The sequence below is a fragment of the Argopecten irradians genome, chromosome 6 (genome assembly GCF_041381155.1).
Source record: "Argopecten irradians isolate NY chromosome 6, Ai_NY, whole genome shotgun sequence".
Lineage (NCBI taxonomy): Eukaryota > Metazoa > Mollusca > Bivalvia > Pectinida > Pectinidae > Argopecten > Argopecten irradians.
The window spans coordinates 12,331,670-12,347,409 of NC_091139.1; the positions used below are offsets into that span (position 1 = coordinate 12,331,670).

Here is a 15,740-nt window from a genome sequence, read left to right on the forward strand (position 1 = left end):
TACACCAGCTACAGGACATTTGTCCCTGGCTTACACCAGCTACAAGACCTTTGTCACAGGCTTACACCAGATACAGGACCTTTGTCACAAGCTTACAACAGATACAGGACCTTTGTCACAGGCTTACACCAGATACAGGACCTTTGTCACAGGCTTACAAAAGCTTCTCCTTTGTCACAGGTTTAAACCAGCTATAGGACATTTGTCACAGGCTTACACCAGCTTCAGGACTTTTGTATTAGGCTTAAGCCAGCTACATGAACTTTGTCACAGGTTTACACCAGATACAGGACCTTTGTCACAGGCTTACACCAGCTACAAGACCTTTGTCACAGGCTTACACCAGCTACTGGACCTTTGTCACAGGCTTACACCAGCTACAGGACATTTGTCACAGGCTTACACCAGCTACTAGACCTTTGTCAAAGGCTTACACCAGCTACAGGACCTTTGTCATAAGCTTACACCAGATACAGGACCTTTGTCACATGCTTACACCAGCTACAGGACATTTGTCCCAGGCTTACGCCAGCTACAGGACCTTTGTCACAGGCTTACACCAGATACAGGACTTTTGTCACAGGCTTACACCAGCTACAGGACCTTTGTCACAGGCTTACACCAGATACAGGGCCTTTGTCACAGGCTTACATCAGCTACAGGACCTTTGTCACAGGCTTACACCAGCTACAGGACCTTTGTCACAGGCTTACACCAGATACAGGACCTTTGTCACAGGCTTACACCAGATACAGGACCTTTGTCACAGGCTTACACCAGCTACAGGACCTTTGTCAAATGCTTACACCAGCTTCTCCTTTGTCACAGGCTTTCACCAGCTTCAGGAAATTTGTGACCGGCTTACACCAGCTACATGACATTTGTCCCTGGCTTACACAAGCTACATGAACTTTGTCAAAGATTTACACCAGATACAGGACTTTTGTCACAGGCTTACACCAGATACAGGACCTTTGTCACATGATTACACCAGATACAGGAAACGATGAGGGCATTGGAATCTATACTCAGTGAGCTGTTTAGTGTTTCTTAATTAATTTGTAGAACAGGAATACCAATTTAATTGTGTGCTCATTTCATATATGAAATTTTATGAAAGGACCTCTCTTGGAGACCTTGGAGAGCAAGAATGAAAATATCACGATATGTTTCTTAAAATACATTTGACTTTGGAAACGAATTGAAGAATCCATTAGCTACAAGAACCTTATTTCTGAAGGATTTGAAAGTCGCAATGTGACGGAAATAAATCAGCAGAGACAGCCATTTTCCCGCCATCCTCGATAGTTGACGTTTGCACGACCTACGGCGATTTCCCTCGCAGGACGATATAGTCTCCTTACCCTTGATAACCGCGGCGAGCACGCATGTATATAAGATTGCTGAAGATTCTCATTCCAATCGCAAAACTATTATGGGATCAATGAAATTAATGTCAATCTGAAATTGCTAAGTGTTTCTCCGGCTGTCGATGTTATCTGGTAATACTATTGTATGATTTCATCAGTTGGCTTATAGTCCTTTGGGGATGGCGGCTTGCAGAGATATTACTTAATACAAAGACACGTGTTGGTCCAGAACCTCGTCAGGCACCGACACAGACGTATGCATAAATCATTGTTATTCGAAACTCAGCAAGGGGCCCAAATTATACAATCTAACGAAACAACGAAAGAAAACGAGTCATGAAATTAAATATTAAGTTTATTAAGTTTAAAAAAATATGGAATTCAAATGATTAAATAATTCGTAAAAATATTATGGAATCATGTCTTAAACGTTAATTTTTATTCGTAAAAAGATTCTAAATGTATTAATATTGCTTTACTGCTTAGTGTTTTTTATCACTATGAATTATATCAGCATTACAGCATCGAAAGTCTTTAGTCTCCCATGTAAATCTGATAGCCCAGCCAAAACCTTTCAATCAAGCACTAACTTTACCGTTGGGAATCCCACAAATGCCCAGGTCTTCTTCAACTGTCATCAGATCGTCCTGTGAAATATCTCGTTTAGCTAGCTTTAAAGGTTTTACATTTTAACATTAATAAAATGTCAATGTTTTTCATGATTCTAATGCCCGATATCAGACCTGATGAAGGCGTCCAAGTCGACACTAGATTTTTGATGTTGTTGCAAATGTGGCTGTCGTCTGACGTCTCCTTGTGCTGTAAGTCATATCTACTACTTCTGTATCTGTAGAAGTGACATGGAGGTAGCATTCGATATTGGGGAGCGGAGCCGCGGATTGGAGAAATGCATTTTGCTGTATGCCAATGATTTAATTTGATCATCATGCAATGATACAGCTGTTAACCTACATTTATCTATTTATCCATTTTAATTCTATAACAGTTGTTTGTTGTTTTTAATAGATATATTAAATGATGTATTTGGATTGTTAAACCAGTAATAGATACAAGAAAAAGACAAAATGGTGCAATGTTTGGGGATACATGTATATTAGGATGTAGACATAAATTGAAACTTTGACGATAATAATATGTATAAAATTAAAACATGAGTAACATCATATGCCTATCCATCAGGGTCTATATTTGATATATCTTACCATGTAGGTAATTATCAATTAAGTGCGATAATTTCAGCACATTTTGAGTTTTGCTGAGTCTTTAAAGTTATATTGCTGCTAATTTCACTATAACGATATGTAACTAAAACATTTGATATTTAAACATTGACATGTAACTTGATGATTTAGCTTCCCAAAAGCATATGTCGGCCTATAAGAGAGCCGAAATCTAGGGATCATATATTCCTGGTTTTGAATAAAGCGCCTTCAATCACCGCCATGTTCAGTGACTTCGGGTTTTGTCGGATTCCGAATCGTATCACGTGGCTGACGTTCAACACGGCCTGCACGTGGTGAGCCAGGTAACTAGCGTAAGCGCACATGTGTTTGTTTACGTTTTCCTTCAGGCTAATTTGAGAAAATCATGCTGGTATATGTCCACAGATTGAGTATTTGAAACATCCAATTTACACATTGCCGTAAAATATTGTGTGTATCAAATATTGTAATGTGCGAGCATTATTTTCTTTGTAGATAGAGTCTGTTGAGGTCGACCACGTGTTTTGTTTATGAAAAATTGTTGACATTTTCTTTTGGTTTCACAACTCTCGTTTTACTTCGAGATTGTCGCGACGAGGTTCGGAAGAGTTTGGAATAATTCGGCATCTTTCGAGCCTATTTTTCATGTGTACACGTTAAAAAGATTTTTTACTTTTATAATTAAAAATACTTCCAGTGCTGCAACTTTATAAAAAATGGTAAAATTAGAAAGTTTAAAACTTAGACAGACGGAGAAAAATATATATAACACTTAAACGGTTTTCACTATGACAAAAAGAGCGAAAGTTATAGACCATACAACTTTAAGGCTACACATTAATCAACTATTTTGTCAATATTTCGTAGCAATACTCCCAGCTGTACGGTTTTACACAGAAGGGGTTTATAAACATAATTAAACTACTTCAGGTTAACAAATTGTAAATTTGTTATTACCGTAACTAGAATTTACTTGGGATTAGTACAGACCATCTTCATCATTTAAACATTGAAGCGAGATTACATTTGTTGCAGAAATTCTCGCGTCCGCTTGATTAAAAAGAAAAAAAAGTGTTAACATGTTTTTAGTTCCATCATTTGTTAATTAGAATAGTACGGCCCACTCTGACCCCGTGCATGTTCCATTGGGAACTAATTAACTAAAAAATACTGTTTGAAATATTTAATATGTAAATTATTATGAAATGTGCATTTCCAACTCCTGTAGATCTGAATTCTCATCAATGGTACATGTAATGGGCTGAGATGTTTGATCAGAAATACGTTTAATGTCTTAAAACATCACTTACGAAGATGTTCATCATGAGTTATCTTTTACCGATTTCAATACGCTTTATTACCAAATTGTTTGTTAATAAACCATCTCCGTTAAGGATGCATATTCCATCAATTATGGAGCACGTCTCGGTAATTATGATCTTCACTCTATAACGATCTACATTCATATGTGTGGTGAACTCGATATATTTGTATGTGGTATTTTGTAAGGCTAATGGTGTTAGTGACTATATACATAGACTGGGTGACAATCGCATTACTGAATATAAAGGATGGATTCCGATAACAAGTTAATGGTTTCGATAAACTCTCCCCGCCCGTATGTACATCTCGCACTAGGTCGTCATGTAAAACTGTTTGAAAAAACCACAAATGAATATATATCAATATTTAGGACATTGTACGCAATCTTCTTTCCGTCGACTTTCTCAATTATGATACATGAACCTTTTTGCGATATTAGCTTTAACCAAATATTATCATCGCTATTCTTCGATTTCCTCTGCCTTTATAACATCTTGATTGTATTTTGCTTAAAGTCCTTTTTCAACACCATCGGAATATTACCAAAACTCCTCCACACCAAATCAAGGTCAACACCTCTTTTAAAGCGACCTTGTCTCCACGAAGATTCTTTTAATCCAATCAGCATCCGATGAAGCACACTGGATACTGATTACTGGAGATGTCTTTGACAATCCTATCGGAATATACACGTATTGTATAAAGTTATTAAGTGATTTAAACAACCAATATGCGTGAGGTGTTTATATAATATTATTAATCTAATGCAACCAAGTAATAACAAAGACGAATGGGATACTTATATTGTCTTTGCTTGACACGAAGACAGAGGTGACCCTTAATGTTATGACAGTAGAAACAATTGCAAAGAATACCTTGACCCTAATAAACGTCATCAGAAATTGTCGGGTTTCCAGGATTGACCAAGATTGCAATTGACCTTGGTATGATTACATTATTATAAATGGAGTTGCTTATGGTCCAGATAACACTTACTAGTCGGGTACAGTTTGGTATATCCTCCTGATGTCTTATTCATAATTATTCCTTATTATATAAGGGTCCAGTTTCATGAACATTCCTGGTATTAAGGAATCCTCTAACCTAAAATTCTCCTTAGGAAAGCAATATATATTTTAAGTAAGGCTTCTTAACTTAGGATTTTTCCTAACCTTTTGTAATGCTCTCCTGTGGAGAATTTGAAGTTAAAGATGCTCCACCTCCGACAGAGCATAAATGATATTCATCATAAACACAATAATTTGTGTTTAAACGTGTATATCTATGCCTAATTAAAGATGCTCCACCGCTGACAAATAGTATTTTTTCACTATCAAAAACAGGAGAAGACGATTAAGTATTTTTTCTTCAGTAACAAAAGTTACTTACTTTACACCATTACCACCATTGAAAAGTTTGAGCTTCTAATTTTACTTCAAGTCAAAAATATGAAAAATAATTAATTGTATCCCGAAAAAATTCCGTATCACTATATCCTATATGGAATGAAGTACTGATTGCACATGCACCAAAGGCTAAATAAATTATTTTATATTATTTTTTGTGTTAATTAGACATATATATATATATACACGATTAAACACCAATTATTGTTCAAATGATGAATATCATTTATGCTTTGTCGGCGGTGGAGCATCTTTAACAAAAAAATAATATGAAATAATTTATTTTGCCTTTGGTGCATGCGCAATCATTACTTCATTCCATATAGAATACAATGCCACGGAATTTTTACGGGATGCAATTAATTACTTTTTAAATTTTATTTTCAAGTAAATTTAGAAGCTCAAACTTTTCAATAGTGGTAATGGTGTAAAGTAAGTAACTTTTGTATCTGAAGAAAAATACTAAATGGTCTGTTCCTGTTTTTGGTACCATTTGTCAGCGATGGAGCATCTTTAAAGAATACCTTTAAGTTAAGGAATGTTCATGAATCTGTGCCATCGTGAATTTTCTTTGAACTGATATATAGCGGAAGAGCACGGTTATATCAGATAACATAAACCAATCCAAGCTAAACAGCAATGGGTCAATTACAACGGGTAAGTGCTAGATACAATACAGATTTATAGATTGGTGTATGGACATAATACATTGAGAAAGGGCACAGGAGTTAAATGAGTGGAAGCGTCCGGATTACAATAAAACCTCGTCAGCTTTTAGTATCCGGGATATGGTTATTTGAAATAATAAATACCTTTAAAGGGAATTCGCTGTATTGTGTGAAAAACAACAACACAGATGTTCGAACAAATACGCTTGTGTCAACACATGTTAACGAACAAAAAAGAAGCCAATTCATTTATTTTCGTTTTCATTTATATTATTCTCTCACATACATTTTAAATAATACTTTCTATGTATCGTTATACTGTTTAACATGAGCAAATGCTACGATTCGACATCCGTGCCCGATAAGAAAACTGTACGACGAAAAAAGCTGAAACATTATATTATGATCATATTCCGTAGACTTTGAATGTCAGAGAACTATTGACGTATTAATATGTACATTATGTATATCACGAAGAACTGTTTTGACAAATAATTATAGAGAAATGTATATTTAGACGTGGATCAGAGACACAGGCTGAACAACACATTGGGTCCCAAGAACGTACGTCTCCGTTATAGTGAATAATAAGTTTTCCAAGCCAATTGTATCTTGATGATAAAATACGTCACGGGATCTGATCACGTGGGATGGTGGGCGGGGCTTCCATTGTAGAAAGTGTCCTTACACACTCGAGAGCCGTGATTGGATGGCTTAAGGCGCGTCATTTCTGTCCTAGAATCAGAATAGTCCAGGCTGCCATCTTTCAGAAAAGTAGTCTTGTTGTGCCGATGCATGCTGCAAAAGACATCAGGTTCGAAGTTTTTGAATTGAACAAATATAAATAAATAAAATAAATAAATGAAAAAGGCAGAACATGGTTTTCGTATTGATGTAATAGCATGCAAAAATATTGAGCTTGAGATATAACAGGTGGCAATTTCAAATAAAAGAAAGAAAATATCCATGCATACCAGTAATGATGTACCATAGAATATCTTGCATGCATTTCTGAAGAGTTGATATCCAAAGCACAGATATATTTAAGGGTAACAGGGAGAGATGTTCTCTTTACAACACTCGTGCGTACATGCTGAAACAAACTAGAGTATGCTCGTCTCTGTGTGTTAGTATTACTCCGCATTGTTAGACTGTAATCTCGTACTTACTCAGTGCCAGAGTTCGGAAGCGGATATAGCTTCTCCCGGGAGTTTGTCCGTGTAACTGGGACGACTTTGTGATGGTTAGCTACACCATGTTCCGTGTAAATATTAAAATGAAATATTACTCTTCGTAAAACTACAGTTAATAAAGGGCCGCCCTGTATCAACGTTAGTAGGGAGCTAAAATTCTGTGTATAATGCTTATAGTTCAACATTTTTATGTGATAATATTCTTACATATCTAGTCAAAGGTGTGTGTGAGATGTCGATGACTAGTACAATGTTTACCCTATCCCCTTCATATCGAGTCATTTCGACCTAATACAATGCTGTACCGTTGTGATGTTAGAACATCGGTCTTCCACTTTATAAGACACCTTTGCGTACTTCGCCTGCGGGGACATTTATCTGATAAAGGTGATAGGGTACACATCTTCGTTATTTCACACATACAGATTTGACTGCCTGTGTAACAATGTTACATAAAATTGCTGCAAACTATAAATGTTGTTCTCTCTCTCTAGAATTGTATTATGTCTTAAATTTTCTGTTTCTCAGAGAACATACAGTATATTACGACTCTAGCGCACATTCTTCTTCAGCCAGATATGTTACTGTGAAGATTGTTACTTTGGCTTGTTGGTATGTGTGTTTATTCCTATCAAGCTACTTAAAGCGAAATATGTATTCGTTTATAGATATTTGAATGTATATATGTCCATCGAAATACACTTATTGCTTTAGTTATTGTATCGGACAAGTGTTGGATCAAGTTTAATTTCATTGAGTTATACATGGAACCATAAGGAAAATGTGAAAATCGCTCATAACAACAAAAGATTTCTGACCCAACAACGTCGATACAGACATGCAGGTAAGGCAGAAGATGGCAGCAACTACTTATAAAGATATGACAAAGTGTGGGTCAGTGCAGGATTGGGAACGGAGAAGTAGATGGACTAATTGATACGGAACTGTTAGTGGCTTACAATGGAATGTGAGGTGCAGTGGTGTGTGTAGTGTCGTACCTCCTTAGGGGCATCCCCGACTGGTCTGGTGGCGAAAACATCACAAAATCATAGATTATTCATATCGTATATCAAAATACATCTCAAAATGGATTGACTAAAATGTTTAAGATGAAGTAATTTTGTATCCAAGGAGTTTCGTTCTTTTACATTCTCTATCCGTATAACATTACCGTTATTTCCTTCTTTAAATATGATGTTATTTTCATAATCTTTCTATTAAATTACATATAATTATCAAATATGTTTTGTGTACGTGTATATACTGTATAAGTTTAATAGCGTTTTCTGAAGTTATAAAAATGCAATCACAGCGGTAAGATATAGTGCATTGTGACAAAATATGAAGTTAACATATCTTGGACATGTGTTGCTACACTAATGGTGACCTCTCGTCATTAACATCCGCATTAAGGTAGATTTAACATCATCAACGCATTACTCGATCCCCTCTCGTACGAGCGGTGAGACAAACAAAGAATGACCTAGATTTTGCAGTTACGTTAATAGATTTCATTTTTAATCTCTCATAAGATCGCCGATTTTGATGAGAATTCAGAGAATAGTCATTATCCATCAGCACTTCTTAGAAGTAATATCCAGTTTTAGTGTTTTATGACAAATGTGCCTCTTATCAGGACAGTAATTTGTTTAGCAGTTATTTTTCATCTACTACCAGAAGTTTTAAGAAAAGGAGTAAGTTTGTACTAAGGCAAACAGCTAAGTTACCCGCACTATATAAGTATTAGGATAGTAAGAAAATAATTTACTAAAAGGGAAATACTTTTCAAGCAGCAATTCTTTCCAAGCAGTATTTTTTTACAATTAGAATATTAAATTATTTTAACTTATTTCAATATAAATCTGACCGAAAAGTAAGTAGTTAGTTTGGTAATGATTCGATCTAAGAGAGAAATAAAATATATATCACTTGTTTAAGTAAGGATCAAAACCTTCTCACGCGAGGCGATCCGAATGGAACACACTACAGTGTGATGTGATGATGATGGAGCGTACCTTCTGATGAATGGTTATGTGTCCTGCTGATGTTTGGCCCACGCTGAGTCCGGGAACAACACCAACACACAACTCGAAACTCCTTTTTAAATTTCTCTGAAACCCAAACAAGTGTTCTGGTATTATTGATGTGTGTGTCCTAATGAAGAGGAGGAGCAAGCTGCGTCACACACTTACAATGTGTTGTAGTGAACTATCACAACATCAGGGATGAGTTAGAACAAGGCAGCTAAGATCGCTCTTAAAACGTCTTCAAACGCTTATACGTGTTTAACGTAATGCTGTTCATTAGGGGAACTTGTTGTACTAATTTATAAAGATGTTATGGTTGGATGTTTTATAATGCACTCTTTCACAGCCGAATCTCCCCTTTTACTTAAATAGCTTGATGAAATATCACTCCATTAGATGTTTAAGTACCAAAACGTGCCAGCAGTTTAATGCCTCACCAGAAACAATTAAGCACTGTATGAATTAAATTAACAAAGTGGATGGTGGGTTGGAAACTATTACTTCTGATCATTTAAAACAAATATTGCAGGAAAACTAATGGTGTGGAATATCTACTTAACTAGTATATATATATAGCGTTTAAGATGTCAAAATAAATAATATCATTTTTTGTTTTTAATGCTAGAGTTTTACGAATATTTTGGAATCGTCTTTGAAATAGCGATGCTTGGTCTCTATACACAGCAATTTCTTTCATACCTTCACGTGTAAATATACTGGCTGGTCCAGGGCAATACACTCATGTCGCCTGAGGCTGTATTGCATGGCTACCCATGCCATAAAGCCTCGTGTCGTAACGGCGTCAACAAAATCTCTATTTCCTCGGTAAAATTTTAACATTCCCCCCCCCAAAAAAAAATATGACTTGTTTTGCTATAAAAGATGCAAACAAAGGAATTGTGTTGAAAGTATCACGTAATTTTTCATGTATGAAAAATGGACTTCCAGTCGTGGATTTCATCGAATTTATTTCAAAATAGCGGGATATTATAGTTGTAAAATTGCAATAAAACGTCGAGGTATGAAAGAAAACTACTCTTTCATAAGTGGATATGAAGGATAGGGATATTCTACCCTCGGGATCACAAAATGTTGCAAAACCCTCGGCAAGCCTCGGGTTTTACCACATTTTGTGACCCTCGGGTAGAATAGCCCTATCCTTCATATCCACATATATGAAAGAGTCTAATAATATTGCTACCATTCATCACTTTATTGATTATCTAATTTCTGATTAACATTCATTAGATGGTTTTAACTGAAGTGGCTATGAAGACATTTTTTTGTGGTTAGGAAACAGATAATTCTTTGTACAACATGGAATTGGGGCTTGTTTAAATCCTCAAATTGGACAGGTAGTAGGTGTACACATATTATCGGTCTAAGATGAAACTGTACTGTCTTGGTATTTAATCTTAGCTGCATTACCATGGGTATAGTGAATAATTCTTCGATCATTTGATTGGTTCGGATGGGTACCTTGACCACTCAAAACTGCTGATTTTTTCGCATGGCAGTTGGTACTACCGTCTGGATTTTACTCATGTGGCGAAAATGATTGGATGTGTTTCTGTTTTCACATAAATGAAATACAAACAATCATTATCTTGACGTTTAGTCTGAGGTTATACACAGTCAAAATAGCTTTAGGTAATTCTGGTAAATTAAAGGCGGAATTTTATTTGAAAAGAGTTTTTTAATTAGGTCAAAAACGTGATCGATCATGAAATTCACCTGAAATTGATCTAAATTCATGTGAGGAAAATAACCTGAATTCACATGAAGATTTTTCAGGTCAATTTTAATTTGGTTTTAAATCGATCTGAAATTGACCTGTTTTTATTCATGTGAAATCAACCTAAATTTCAAGTAATTTTTAAGTGATATTCAGATCAAGCTTTTTTCGGGTCAAATTAATCTGAAAATATTTGAATAAAACAGACCCTGTTCTATTCAAACCCTAATACAAATAGCACGGTTTGATATGGTATAGATGCCATTACGGTATATGATTTTGCTCACAGGCCAATTTGTATATAAATTTTATTTAGCGCGAATTTATGGATATTTATAATTGAACAGAAGATATTGCGGCCTTTGTATCCAGATTTACAAAATAACAAAGCAATTTTCATATTTTAATATGTTTGGCACTTACCGCTCATGAAATTATAAATCACCGGATTGATGGCACTGTTGAAATAACACAAAAACCGTGACGTCAGCGTTATCACAGACACAGCAAGCTCGGGCATCTTGTTCATAGCTTCTGCATATCTGAAAACATACACATAGAATGATGACGTCAGAGTTACCACAGACACAACAACCGTGACGTCAGTTTTATTACAGACAGAACAAGCTCGGGCATTCCGTTCATAGCTTCTGTATGTCTGAAATCATACACACAGAATGATGACGCCAGAGTTACCACAGACACAACGATCTCGGCAATCCCTGGAACACTTCGGCATATCCGACAATAAACCATCACGAACTAATGAAGTAATCTTATCATAAATAGCAGCTTACTAGTGCGGATGAACGTGAATAATATATCTGCATATCAGAAACAAAACAGTGCATAACGTCAGAGTTGTCACAAATATCTACAATGTACTACAGACCACCCTTGTTTTAGTCCGCTAAACCTGCCTACATTATATTAGACTTTTAATCTTTTTGTCTTATATATATTAGGTTTAAACAAGCCTTATAGTATAGGCATGTTTAGCGGACTACCTGTGTTTATATTATAATGAAATATAAATATGATTAAACTGTTAATATATCTATTTTAAGGATTTATACAAAGACTTATATATAGTATCTAGTGTGTGTCTGACTGTTGACATACAGTTGTAGCTGAAGATATCCTGATTTTGATCTTACAAGATATACATATACATCTGTACCACTGCGGAATGTGTTTACACATCTTCACACATATCATATTTCAATGGCCGTTATATTTGTCTCAAACCTTACTTATATTGTTATATTCGGATGTCGTATTTGTGTCTATCGGTAACCAGACAGCCGCCAAGTTGAGTGACATACAATAACGTTAATAAAGGGGACAGACAGATATTTCCCATCTTAGATAGCAATAGTTGTGATATCTCAGTTCTCTCACCAGCCACGTCCAAAAAGGAGTACTAATCAATGTACTCTAATTAGGGGAGAAATTAATCTTGCTAACCAACTTCTGTAGGCTTGACAGTTTGGATATATATTAATATGATGGAGATAATTGTAAATGGTTTGTTACACAACACCTTCTGCTTGATTACATTTGTACATTGTAGTTTTACACTCCGCTCAAATCCGCTTAAATATTTTCTTATTTTAAAATATCGTGTTTGTGTTTACAATGCTAAGCCCGGAGAACCTTAAAGTCACCCGTAACGCAGTTTATGATGGGTCTTTACGGTAGTATGAGGGTATACTATTGTGGGCATGAAGATCTGATGTCTTTATTCGGGGATGCTTTATGTGTTAGTAATGTACCGATTAGTATTGTACTGTTTAATGTATAGTCATTATTCTAAAATTTGCTGTTATAGTACAAAAGACAATTCGGGACAATAATTCTGCATTATCTAAGATATCGTTCAAGTTGTCATAAATGTTGATGAACGACAAATAAATCAATCTGCAGATGTGCATACCTAGGAAAAAGAAAGTAACGCTAGGAAAATACTTCTAAAAGAATCTATGTTGAAAACGCCATTAACCATTGTCCTTTATCTACCCAATTACCAGTTCCTAAAAGAATGATGATTTTATTCGTAATGTTTTTGATGTGATTTCATGTTGCTTCCCATGGCTGGTCATTTTGAGATTGTTTCATCAAAAAATTAGTCTGTCTATTACAGAACAATGGCTGAGCCGTTTGGCCTTGTAACAGTGTAAATGACGGGACATATCTACAGTAGAATCATCTGAACTTGTTCTGTACGAGGGCTGTCGGACACGAAGACCCCAAAGTCCCCTATTATATACTCGGGCTGACATACCATAAAGAACAGCATGTTCTGAGTTTGTACGGATTCCGGCGAACTTGTGACGGGCATGTGTGCAAGGGATAATATTAAAACAAGCGCTCTTAGAAAAAGGAATGATTCCATACAATCGAGTTGGTCATCACTTCGTTTCATCATAAGTCATTCCGACATCAACTGAACGTAGCATCATTTGTTTAAATCGACGCCTGCTTACTATGTGACGACCATTAAACCGATACATACACAAATATAAAAAGATTTTGATGACTCCATACACTCTTTTTGAGGCTGTATATACATATACATGTAGCAAACGTTTTGATTGATATCCAAATATTACAAGAACCTAAGAACCTGCTGTGGATCAACTTGTACTTTGTAAACGAAAAATGAGATCGGATTAGAATAATCATGAAAAAAAAATCATATTTTCACGTTAAAAATTCTTCAAATGCCATATCTATCCCGTATACCCCATGGAGTCTTGTATCATGATTAATAAAATCTCTTCAGAGTCAAGAACTTTACCTTGATTCAAACCAACTGTGAAACCCTTACTTTTACTTATTTTCCATTCTATTGTTCACATTCCCATCCTATTGCAACATTCCCAAGCTTTTCTATAACCTAATGTTTCTACCTGACAAACATTATATATATTTTACTGACAGATTTTGATATAATCATTTTACTGTTCCATCGACATTTTATAATTGCCTTCAGGCTCAAGGTCTTTGTAAATATTGTAAAAATGATAGATCGGCATCCTGATTTGGACTAGCATACGGGCTGAAGATATACGGGTTTGGATTAGTATGCTGATAGTTAATGCTAGCATGATAACTGGATTTATAATGACATGAAACGTCAGATTTGGTCCTGTTTTTATATTTAATTTTTACAAAAGAATACAGTCAATAAGGCACGTAACATTTCCCTTCCAAGTCAATTGTATCATGTGTTGTAGTTTTCCAGGAATGTCACACAGTGTAATCGTATATGTCCTATATATCATCATTGTATAAGATACTTTAAGGTTTCAACACGGTCATTTTGGTTGGATAAATTTGTAATCAGTTTGATAAGATAAGATCTGTTTAAATATACCATTCTAGTGAGTTTTCAAGGGATTATTTTTTTTCTGAATCAATACGCAATGTCAATGTCTATATTGTGACGTCACGATAACGTCGGGGTTTAGCACCATTCCAGATTTATTTTCATAGTGGTATGCAAAAATAAAAAAAAATGTTGGCTAATGAGAAAGCTAGATGTAGTATGAAAACAAAGAAAAAGTTAATTATTTAATTGTGGCAGAAATAGGCCATAGAACTCGGTGTTGTTGGATATGGAATTTATTACTCACTAGTAAGTTATTTTTGAAAAGCTACTAAACACACGAGCTTTGCGTAACCTCTTTATATTTAACCATTGATGTTACTATTTTTAACTCCATCGGGGTATGAAATAAATTTTGTTTGCAAACTCACAAAAGTTTGCAAACAAAATTTATTTCATAACCCCATGAAGTTAAAAAATACATGTAGTTACATATATGTTTATAATTCATTTTTCAAACTACTTGATAATATAAAATACGTTGAAACATACGATTTTATTGATTTTCCATTGGAATATTTTTTCTAAATCAATGCACAACGTCGACATTTCTATTGTCACGTCATGATAACGTCGAGTTTTCGCGCCATTCTCGGATTTTTTCTTCATTGTATATGAAGAAAAAGAATATGCCTATCAGAAAGTCGGATTTAGTATGAAAATAACAAAAATTAATTATATTATATTAAATACAAAAACAACTTTAAACAAACTGATTTTCGTGGCCAATTTTTTTCGCGTTTCATACCTAAAGGTCAATACAAGGCGGTTTGATATACCGATTTGATACCGCTAAAACACTCGTGTGTATGATGTTATGATTTCCACGGTGGAATATTTTTGTGGGTTCTAATTACATACGATATATGCAGTAAGGTGATTTACAGAATAAGCCTATATCCTTCCCATCACACTACAGCTTTATGTAGTAAACCCCATAAATATATAACACCGATTTCCTAATACGATATATTTAGCTTGCCTCCGACATACCTTAATATATTTAACAAGTACACGGGCAGGTAACAGACGGCGAATAACACCACCACCATTATAAGCATCTTGGCTGTCCTCTCCCTGTTCCTCAGTGTGGCAGCGTTACCGTCCGACGATATATCTGTAAACAAAAAAGTATTAAATAATAATCAAATAATAATTACAAAACAAGTTTTGTCAACTGGTTTGACAAAGAGTATAGAATGCATTTGTTCTTTGTTGGAGGAGAACGGATTGACCCAATAAACACACGCGTCAATTGGGCCTGCGAGCCTATCACTTATGTCGTCTGACTGAAAAGTCAAATTTACCGCTCTGCCACCCAATGTCATCCACGCGCAACGTAACCTACATTTGATCCAATAAGCGTCCATGTCCCTATAAGCGCTCCTCTCCCTTTTGATTCCT

The 15,740-nt window shown here is 35.4% G+C and overlaps 1 protein-coding gene across 5 annotated transcripts in view; it reads right to left on the reverse strand.

The window, feature by feature from the left end:
• Window positions 1–6,238: 6,238 nt before the first annotated feature.
• Window positions 6,239–15,740, reverse strand: part of LOC138325014 (orexin receptor type 2-like) — a 66,668-nt gene continuing 57,166 nt past the window's right edge. Inside the window, exons 3-8 of one of the 5 annotated variants that reach the window (XR_011208712.1) lie at window positions 15,330–15,453; window positions 11,369–11,487; window positions 9,199–9,294; window positions 8,182–8,206; window positions 7,160–7,238; window positions 6,730–6,788 (exon numbers count right to left, since the gene is read on the reverse strand). Coding sequence is in view for 4 of the 5 variants with exons in the window: in XM_069270345.1 (XP_069126446.1) it covers window positions 6,632–6,788; window positions 7,160–7,238; window positions 9,199–9,294; window positions 11,369–11,487; window positions 15,330–15,453 (575 nt within the window). In the remaining variant the exon portion in view is untranslated. Of the gene's footprint in view, window positions 6,789–7,159; window positions 7,239–8,142; window positions 8,207–9,198; window positions 9,295–11,368; window positions 11,488–15,329; window positions 15,454–15,740 lie in introns of all 5 variants that reach the window. The other 4 variants (XM_069270346.1, XM_069270345.1, XM_069270347.1 and 1 more) reach the window with 4 other exon arrangements.